Source organism: Numida meleagris, chromosome 1 (assembly GCF_002078875.1).
Source record: "Numida meleagris isolate 19003 breed g44 Domestic line chromosome 1, NumMel1.0, whole genome shotgun sequence".
NCBI classification, from domain to species: Eukaryota; Metazoa; Chordata; class Aves; order Galliformes; family Numididae; genus Numida; species Numida meleagris.
This window is the reverse complement of record NC_034409.1, coordinates 48,815,852-48,826,110: the sequence shown is the minus strand read 5'-3', so window position 1 is coordinate 48,826,110 and position 10,259 is coordinate 48,815,852. Positions and strand designations below refer to the sequence as shown.

The following is a 10,259-nucleotide window of genomic DNA, read 5'->3' as shown; positions in this document are numbered from 1 at the left end:
GTGCCCTTGGTCTGCACCAGGGTGCCCTTGCTGACGAGGCTCTTGAGCCCCAGCTTGATGCGGCTGTTGTTCTTCTCCACGTCGTAGCCGCCGGCGGCCAGCGCCTTCTTGAGCGCGGCGAGGGAGAGCCCCTTGCGCTCCTTGGAGGCGGACACGGCCTTGGTGATCAGCTCGGTGACGCTGGGGCCCGCGGGCTTGCGGGCTTTGGCGCCGCCCGCCGCCTTCTTCGGCTTCTTGGCGGCGGCCTTGGCACCGGGCGCGGGCGCATCGGGGGCGGCGGCGGGAGCGGTCTCGGACATCGCGGCGGAGTCCTCTGCGGAGCAGGCGAACACAATTGGGCTGGCGCGGGTCAGATGCTCGTATTTTTAGAGAGGAGCCGCGCGGTGATTGGTGCGTTGCTAAGCCCGCCCCGCTGCACGGCCGGGGAGCCCTTCGGTGTGCTCGATTTGTGTTTCTTTGGACTAACAAAAGTGTATTTTCCTCGGAATTTCTGCCACGAAATCGCCCCGTTTCCTCGGTGAGGGAGGAGAAGAGCAGGTACTTGCGTTCGGGAGAGTTTCCAGCCGCAGACACGCGTCCTGAGTTAAAGGAGAGGCGATAAATCCCGTGTGCTGCTGCTGGAGAGACCTCTGAGAAGAGAAACTTTTGTTTTTCATTGCAAATTAAAAATTTTCTTTCTGCAGAAATGTTACAGCAACCACTGTATCTTATTCTTTAGAGGGTTTTCTTGCGATTAAAATCGAAATCTGACGATTTAAAGCTATTTTGACAGTTTAAATTGATTTTGAAGAGGAGGAAGTAACACAAACTCCTCTCTCAGCTCTGAATATGGATTAAGAACCGGTTCCTTTGGCCGTGTGTTTTACCTCCTAAAACGCTAAACTCTATTGAAATAGTGTCTCATACCACCTCCTATTGCACTTATTACAGAGCTGTAAACAATTTGTTGATGCCTGTAAGTACATAAAGATGTAGTTGTTTTGTTTTGCCTTCCTGGAATTTCACTAGAGGGTAGGCAAACTTCCCCTGCTGCCTTGTGCTTTTTTCCTTTGTTTGTTTTCCACGTGAATTTCTGTACCAGTTATTAAGTAGATCAGTATTTCTTTTTCCATGTTGCGTTTCTACTTGCAGTAAACGATCTCCCAGTACCCCATGTTACCAAACTGCAGCTTTCTAAACTAAAGCAGCCTTCTGAACTTCTGGTTCTATTTAACGATATTACTTTTGTGTCTCTGGTCATTTAAGATGTGGACGGCCTAATGTAGCACTTACATATTTCTGCTCTTACTGCCCAGAGAGTATTATCTTGTCGTATTTTCTGTGATAGTTATAACATGTAAAGCAAAATTACTTTTTTTTTTTTTACACCTCTTACACAGACAAAAATTGCAATAAAGCCAATGCAGTATCCTCTTGTCTCCCTAAAAGGAAAAATGAAAGATCAAATGAAGAAAGGAAAAGGCCATTTAATGAAAAAAAGAAAAGCCCACTTAATTCTTTCTCCTGCATTTTACAGTCACAGAAATGAGGAACTGTTTTCTTGACAAGAGCCAGAGCTCTTTGTGATAACCTGGGTTTCAGTTAGGGGAGTGGTAGGCCATAGTTCATCCCTAAAGAACCAGGAAGAATTCAATCAATACTGATATCTGGTTGAAGGTAATGAAATCTGCTGAAGAGAATGGAGCTCTGGAATAATTTTTCAGAATCTGTACCTGATTATAAAGAAGTATATTATCTGTTGACTTTAATGATTACTTAAAAATAACACAAATATTATGTGTCAGCCTTGCCCTCCCGTTTTCTTTGGTATCACCAGATCCAACATGTATTGTAAACACTGAATTTATGCAGATATTAACAACTAAAATTGCAGATTATATGAACGTATAGTTTTAAGTTAATGCAATCCTATTTCCACCTCATTGTTTCATTTACAGCCTATATGATGTCAATACTAAACATGTATACAACATAAAAACATGTTTGTTTTTCTCAAAACTGGGTTTCATTGAGTACAAAAATAATGACTAAATGCTATAAAGATTAAAACAACAACAACAAAAAAAAAACAACCTGCATCCTAGAAGAGAAAAATACAAGGCAAAAGGTTGCAGGAGGAGTGCATCTGAGCTCTGTAGTGCTAGAACAGGAAGGTGATGGAGAGAAGGGTAAATCAGATTGGAGCTTTCAGGATCTTGTTTGCAAAAATTATGCAACATAAGATAAGGGTACAATAATGAAATGTTATCAGTGTGAACATGGATATTGAAGATATATCTCTATGAGTTGTCAAAAGTGAAGTAAAAAATACAAGTTTTTCTTAGCTTTTGCGCATAAGTCAATGAATGAGATGTTGCAATGACTTGATTGCATAGGGCAGTGCATAGCAGGACTTTGAGGCGATGACATTTAGCATCTACCAGGACATTTCACAGCACGTCAAGACAGAGGAGAAGTGTAGATCATGAGTGACATGCCCGCCACAGGAAGCTGTTCCTACCCACTCTTGTTATTTTGAATTTGTATACATTGACTTCAGTCACCTTTATTTGAGAAGATTTAAATACTCCATCTCTCAGTTGTGGCTGCACAGAGACTTGATTCGTGTTTATTGCTGGCTGAAATGGAGGTGGTTAAAATGGTCACTATCCCAGTTGGGGGATCCCTTGGCTTTTGCCCCAGCACTTGCTACCCTCTTATGCTCCCAACAGAGGCAGTCAATAATATGTGCAGCAGCTTCTAATCTGCAACAGTTGCAGCTTATCACTCTGAAATAAACTGAAGTGACTTCAGAAATTTCAAGACACGGGGATAAGTTCTGCCCTTTGTTTTCTAATAACTCTGCAGTGAAGGTGGGAAACAACTAGCGTGCAGAATTGATACTGTGAACATGTCTTCTCTTCCACATGAAAGAAAAACATGCAGGACCAACATTTTGGAAAGTTGAGGTACATTTGGCAGTTTGGAAAAGAGTTTGGTCCGCAGTCAGAACAGATAGGGAAGAAGAAACAGAGATATGAGGGCAGGCAAGGAAGAAAGGTGGTGAGGGATTATAAAGAAGGCAAGAGTGACAGTTTCACCTCTAGGTGAGTAAGTCTGAAAAGGAAATAGTCTTATTTTTGTCATCTTAGGCAATTTAGTCATCATTCATTGCAGAAAGACCTCAACAAGAAGGCACCATATTGACTCTGGCATGCATTTTGGTTTTCCCAATGAGGAGACTGGAGGTAGGTAAGCTTCCTCACTCATTAACAGAGGAGGAGAATGACATCAGAATCTCCAGAGGTACTCTTGGAGAGAGCATCGCTGTAATATCTGCTACATCTGAATGACTTCAGTGCTTCCCACCTTCTGGGCAGTGCAGGAGGCCTCAGTACATCGCAAACCTGCACAAGATTGCTATCTGAACACTGCAAGTCTCTTCCCTCCAGATGCCCAATTCTGTCCAACTTTTGCATTTCTCCATTCAGACCTCCTGGCATAAAGGAGGAGACATGAGGCACAGCCACGGGATGGTGCAGCACCCGAGAGCTATCAGACATTCCCATCTCTGTCTCAGGACCTGCCAGTACTTGTTTCTCAGAAAATGAGCTCTGGGTTATATTTAGATGTGTGTGCAACAAGGCAAGGTAACACGGCAGATGTTCTTCACAAGCAATTTTGTTAGGAAGCATTAGCATGAGAGCTAACCACACAAACATGGTTAATGGGCTGCTCTACCGCCAAAGTAGAGTGCTATGATCAGTTCTTTGCAGGCAGCTGGAGGAAGAGCAGTGGCTGTGCCCAAGCAGTTCAGCCCCTCTCTTTCCTCCAACAATTTCCAGAGAGATTTAGGTAAAGGTCCTTATGTGCTGCGTTCCCATGTACATGTTCCCCGGGTATGAGGTACAAATACTCCCTGCAATGGCGATTACACTCCTATTACAATGTTACACCCATGTCTAACTTGCCCTCAGTGACTTCATCCTTTATGCAAGTTACAAATGTAATAACTCTTGTGAACAAACCAGCCAGCACAGTTTAACAACTTTTTAACCCTTAGCTAAGCAATTTTAAAGTGGTACCTACAGAACTACAAACTCGTTGCAGTTCTTTGCCTACATAATATCAATGTTGCTCCTGATGCTGTTAAGATTCCTAAATGTAATGAGGGGCCATAGAGAGCTTTTTAAGTCAGTGTACAGCTAAGCATCTGCAATGGGCAGGACAATTAGGGTAGGGCAGCGGGTGACTGTCCCCGCAGATTCAGCTTCCTGGAATGTTGCACACTCCTCCCTGTACTCTTGGTTAAAGGATGGGGCACTTATTGAGGCCTCCCTTCATCATCGCCACGCTGTGTCCTTTTGGAATTTAAAACTTACGGTCCCAATGGATACAGATATGGCAATAGAGGTACTGGGAAGAATGTCCTTCCTGGGGAAGGGAAAATAAGCAGCAAAAATGCTGGAATCAAAGGTTTTCTCTGGAGCAACAGGGAGAAAATTTACACTATGCTCCACACCATAGAAGATCCCCCCCCGTTTGACTATGTTAACACATTTTTACTTTTCTCACAGACAGTCAAGGAAATGTCATATCAGTCAGCTAGCAAATAACAGAATTATCATCATCTTAAAGTACTTAGGTGTTCTAAAACTGAACTAAGGCATTTGACAAACTGTCTTCTGGACCACCCTGACATGCTTTGAGTGTAGCCACCAGCTAGAGATTGAGAACATCAGGCCCTGAGGCAAGCTGTCTGTGACAGGTAAGCAATATCAACAGAAGCTTGAACAATTGTGGCTTCTCCCAAAAATCCTTTCCACCTGGATTGACAGTGCCTCTCTTCCACCCACATTTAATATCAGTGAATGCCAGTAAGGAAATGTGCCGCTCCACCATCCCTTCAGAGCGGTTTCTCCAGTGGCACTGAAGCCAGACTGCTCTGAGCAGCAAGCAGCCCACACAGAGCAATGCTGAGCAACCCGCTCTTCCACCCCACAATCCCCTGGCATTTCTGTACACTTTCTGCTCTCCACCCTTTTCTACCTGTGTGCCTGTGTTCCCTGTGGGTGCTGGTGAGAGCAGTATTGGTGCTAGTAGGGAACAACATGACCTAGATGCTCCCCCACCTCCATCCAGAGTCATGTTTGACAAGTCAAGGGGTGGCTTTGAGAAGGTACACACATGCAGAGCAGGTCCATAGTCCACAGGACTTGGCTTAGTGGGCATGGTGGTGATGGGTCGATGGTTGGACTTGATGATCTTAGTGGCTTTTTCCAACCATAATGATTGTATGATCTCCCTGGCTGGAGCCACCCCAGGTGCTGATGTGACAAGATGCAAGGTAAAGTTTTTTGTCATTTTTTTTTGTCATGCAGCCAGTGACGGTGGCACCCAAACACAATGCAGGCTGGGCACTTGCCACCACTGAGGACCAAAGTGCTCTGTCACATGTTGTGATTTACTGGGAAGTGTGAGGGTCAGACAGGTCCTGGCTCCAGATGAGATTTTGTGTCACCGTTCTAGAGCAGGAGTATCATCAGGTAGCACTTGGGTGCCAGCAGCATAGGCTGGTTTTCTTCCCTTGGAAAGCAGCTCAATGGTTTTGAAGAGGTATTCAGTGCTGTGCTGCAGCTTATGTTCTTATAGCATGCGCTTCCCAGCTGTGCAAGCTATGTGCTGGTGCCAGAGAGGCACTATCCCTGGTTAGGAGGTCACCCAGACTACCAGGGACACTGGTAGGAAGGGCTGGAGCCCCTAAATCCCCACAGCTAGCAAATGAGAGCAGCCATTCAGCACTTCTGCTGTCAGACTGTTAGGAGCTCAGGAATAGGGCATCATAGGCCAGCAGGGATATGTACACAGTGTGGGCATGTTCAAGGCTCAGTATGTTGTGATTTCATGTATTTTGCCTGCAACATACTGTATGCACACTAATCTGAAAAAGTCAAGCGTATTAGGCCTAAGCCTTCACCTTCATGACCCAGGGCTTTTTTGGTGGGATGTTTTGTTTTTCTTTCTGTTTTTAACACTGAAAAAGCAATGAAGCTTTGGCTGATTTATGCATGAATCGAAGAGCAGAATAACAAGCTTCACTTGTGTGCTGAGTTTAGAAGTTAGTAACACTTTACATTTGTCCTAAAGAGCAGCAAACAGGTCCAGCACTGAGCATGTTGGAGGAGGGATCAGCCATGTCCCGCTGTATGGAGGAAGTAAGCAAAGAGAAGCCAGCTGGGTTTTTGGATTTACCCAAACTGCAGTAGGAGGCACTTGAAAGGAGGGAAGCCTGGTTACAACAACACACAGCTGTAGTGAAAAGGGACTGCTGATCATTTGAATAATTCTGATATTAATTTGAATAATTTGAATAATTATTAATTTGAATAATTCTGATATTAATGAATAATTCTGATATTAAGTGTTCAGATTTAATCTATGTTCATTTAGACAAGCATCTTCTGGTGGGAGGAGGTGGGGATGGGCAGGAAGAGAGAGAAAGAAAAAAAGACAAAAATGATTTAAGCTAAATAGTGGTACCAAAACCTAAGCAGAGGAAGATGCTTAGTTGCTGCTTGTTCTGTTAATTTTTTTAAAAGGAAAAGAGGCCTTGGCATGCTTGGGTGCATGGAAAGGATTGCAAGGGTTCCTGCTGTAAGCCACATCACTGCATGAGGCCAGAAATGTTTGTTTGCATTTGGCACAAAGGTTAAAAGAAAAAAAGAAAAAGAAAAGAAAAAGAAAAAGAAAAAAGGAGGAGAGGTTTCTTGTACTAAAAACCAATTAGTTTTAAATTTAATATATTTTTCGTTTACAAGATATGCTTGTTCTTTTAACACAGTGATTCTTGAAAATTATTTTAGCTCTATGCATTTGCTTTTTCCTTCCTCCTAGGTTGACAGTTATTGCCTCTTCAATGTTGAGGGAGACACTTGCTCATGTTCCATCACCTCAGTATTGGGGACACACAAGGACAGAGGAAGAATACAGAGTATAACAGTAGAACTTGGTTCTGCGGTTGATGGCCTCAGCCTGTATCCTGAGTGGGAGAAATGAATGGGCAATGTGGATGAGGCAGCCTTGAGATTCTACTGCCCCTTGTCATGGATTCTAGACAGAGACTTATGATCACAATACTACAAGAAATCAGTCATTCACGTGAAACTTTCCCCTGAGCCAATATCCCATCTGTTACAGAGGCCATCAAAAAAAGTACAGTAACTGATACCTCATTAAGATGATCCCTTAGCTCCTAATGGTTTCTTGGATAGGTACTCCCCAAGTCAGAGGGGTTGTCTTTGAAGTGGAGAGCCTCAAGTGGATTTTTCTCTCATGTTCATTGACTGCTTTCTCTGGGTATAGCATCTCTCATTCCTCGTGCTTTAGGGTGTGATTTAGCATGACAAATAGCAAAAGGCTGAGGAACGGCAACAGTGAGGGTGGGAGATGGGCAAATGGGTGATTGGTTTATATACTGTATGGAGTATCTCCAATCAAGGAGGATCCCGTTTATATGCATTTAAGTGTCCTGTCCGTGCGTTGCAAAATCTGGAAAACATTATTTCTATGATGCAGAGAAAGTGGGATGAAGTAGCAATGAGCACAGTGAGTGAACTGTACCCCTTATGGCTGAAGAAAAGTGAGGAGAATATGTCTAAAGGAGAGGGAATGACAAGGACAGAGAAAAATCAGGAGCCTTCAGGGCCCAACAGAGAGATTCCTTGTATAAAATATGTGAGCTGCAAGATGCTGGGAAAAAATGACCTCACCATTATATTTTTGGATCTCCTCACTCACACAGACCTTCCCTCCTGGAGTCACCACAACCGAGCCAGAATCAAATGCCAGTGCCAGTGCCAGAAGGGTTTGCTAGGGTTCACGGAGACCTCCGTGAGCCTTTCATTTTGATGGACGTTCCTCTGTCTCTGGATACTGACGTATGCAGGATCACAGACACTCTCTCCATATTGGAATGATGCAATCTCAGAGCCCCACAGGGCCTTGAGTTACGAAAAGGAGCCTGGTGAGGGCAGCCAGCAGACACTGAGGTATGGCTTTACCTGTTGTGATGACTGATCTTCAGAGTCATGAAGTTGCGTCAGAGCAACAGAGACATGCTGTCACTGGCAATATACCCCAGTGAAAGGAAATCATAGAGGAAAAAAAAGTGCTTATCCACTCAGAATGATATCAGATCTTTGCAGTTTTGGACGTACCTCACACACGTACACAGCTGAAGTAGCCACCTTTGTTGCCCATTTGATGTGCATGATTAACTTTCATCCAATTAGTAGCAGTGATCTAGATGGATATATAATCCTTTCAGGCATGACCAGGATGCCTGTGACTTAATCTTAAACAACACTTCAGACACAGGAAAGAAAATAAAGGGCCTTCTCCAGCTCTGTGCTGATAATGCTCATCACAACAGTGATGCTACAGTCTAAGAGTAGGGTTGAGTGAAGAGGAATTGTCTTAAGCAACATCTAAGATGTGTAATATAGTTAATGTATGCAACAAAGCTTTTTAAATTTGTTTATATTGTTTATTAAAACAAAAAAAATGAGGGCAACAAATATAAAACTAGCGGGTTGGACAGAAATGTTGTAGAAGATGATGCACACTTCTCTCAGGTCTGAGATGAAGGCATGAAATTGGGTTTGTTGATGCTTCAAAGTGCAAGCAATATGCGAGCATAAGTCCATGGAGGTGACCCCAAGTTAATTCTGTCAGGCTCGGATGCGTCAAAGTGTTGTAGCATAGTCACTTATACAGGGAAATGGGCTATCCTTGTTGCAGATAAGCATCATGGAATGAATGACAAAAGGCTACAGCAAAAGACGGGAGGAAAATGGCTGTCCCACAGTTGCCTAGTGCAACGTGCAGGATGTTTTGAATGCAGTGTTTCAGAGAAACTGTCACCTGGAAACACAGTGGCTCAGTGGGAAGCGACCTTCCAGCACGTGGTGCTGTTCTTAGGATGAACACTGCATACATTAAACCAGCCGCAAAGCTTTTTTTACTTGCTACCTTCATTTATGCAGCAAGCAGAGCTTAGGTCTCAGTGATTTAGAGGTGTGCAGGAACACCAAAACTGTATCCAGTGAGTAGCATCCGTGATGAATATCTACCCAAATTAATGGGCAGGTTATTGTTTTTGTGTAGTTAGTTATTTTTACTCACAAATACAAGATCTGTGTAGACAAAGTTTCAGGTCTTTAGTTCCAGGTGCACAAAACCACATTGCTTTCACCTCCAAACATGCACTCCTTGGCTCGACGAGTACCCTCTGTGAAAAACAGTACATGTAAGAAATAGGAACAAGTCACCTACACCACAGTCCACAAGAACCACCAAAAGTTATTTGCCGAAACAAAGTGGTCATATAACTATAAATTCATTTAAAGTAAACGCCTAATCATTAGATTCTACTAAAAATTGAGAAGTTTGGGCAATATATAACATGGAAAACAGAACTCCTGGAGATTTTGTCAGTGCAAAATGAAATCAGACCATAACCACAATTCCATACAAAGAGAACATGTTATTTTCTCAAGATTAGACTGCCCCAAAACTACATTGTATTGGCCTCTCTGTCACTTCACTAGCGTGATTTTGAAAATAAAGTACGAAAATTTTCATGAAATTCCCCAAAATTAAAAAAGCTGGATAAGAGTAACAAAGGTATTCAACATAAACATTAATGAAATAGAAAAATAACATAGAAAGGCAAATAATAAGAGCAACAAAGTACTTCAAGGTGTCATTTTACTACAGTGCAAACAATGACCCTCATTGATGCACTGTGAGCTGGAGAGGAGGGAGGGCGGAGCCTCCCCACCGGAGCAGGAGCTGCTGGGAAAGGGAAATAGAGGAAGGAGAACGGACGGGGAGGGCGAACCAGGCCGAGGCCGCGGGGAGGTGTCAAAGGGCGGTGAAAGCAGAAGCCCCACCCACCGGAGAGGAGGAGGCAGTGCCGCTCCCGCCCTGGCCTGGGGACACGCCCCTGTCCCCAATCAGGTCGGACTCCACACAATAACACCGAGGCGCGCAGCCGTCGCTCCGCATTGGTGTGGGAGCACTGAGGCGGTGATCATGTCTGGCAGAGGCAAGGGCGGGAAGGGGCTCGGCAAAGGGGGCGCTAAGCGCCACCGCAAGGTGCTGCGCGACAACATCCAGGGCATCACCAAGCCGGCCATCCGCCGCCTGGCGCGGCGCGGCGGCGTCAAGCGCATCTCGGGGCTCATCTACGAGGAGACGCGCGGCGTGCTCAAGGTCTT

At 44.3% G+C, this 10,259-nt stretch overlaps 3 protein-coding genes across 4 annotated transcripts in view; all 3 read right to left on the bottom strand.

Annotated features, from left to right (window-relative positions):
- Positions 1 to 354, bottom strand: part of LOC110408539 (histone H1.01) — a 9,127-nt gene extending 8,773 nt beyond the window's left edge. The window contains exon 1 of one of the 2 annotated variants that reach the window (XM_021417462.1): positions 36 to 354. In XM_021417462.1, the coding sequence (XP_021273137.1) occupies positions 36 to 299 (264 nt within the window). In that variant the 5' untranslated portion in view covers positions 300 to 354. Of the gene's footprint in view, positions 1 to 17 lie in introns of both variants that reach the window. The other variant, XM_021417377.1, reaches the window with a different exon arrangement.
- The window catches only part of LOC110408675 (histone H2A-IV), a 42,902-nt gene that overhangs the window by 30,975 nt on the left and 1,668 nt on the right, over positions 1 to 10,259 (bottom strand). The window lies entirely within an intron of this gene.
- The window catches only part of LOC110408742 (histone H2A-IV-like), a 76,740-nt gene continuing 75,006 nt past the window's right edge, over positions 8,526 to 10,259 (bottom strand). The window contains exon 2 of the mRNA XM_021374606.1: positions 8,526 to 9,268. Coding sequence (XP_021230281.1) covers positions 9,229 to 9,268 — 40 coding nt within the window. The 3' untranslated portion in view covers positions 8,526 to 9,228. The remainder of the gene's footprint in view (positions 9,269 to 10,259) is intronic.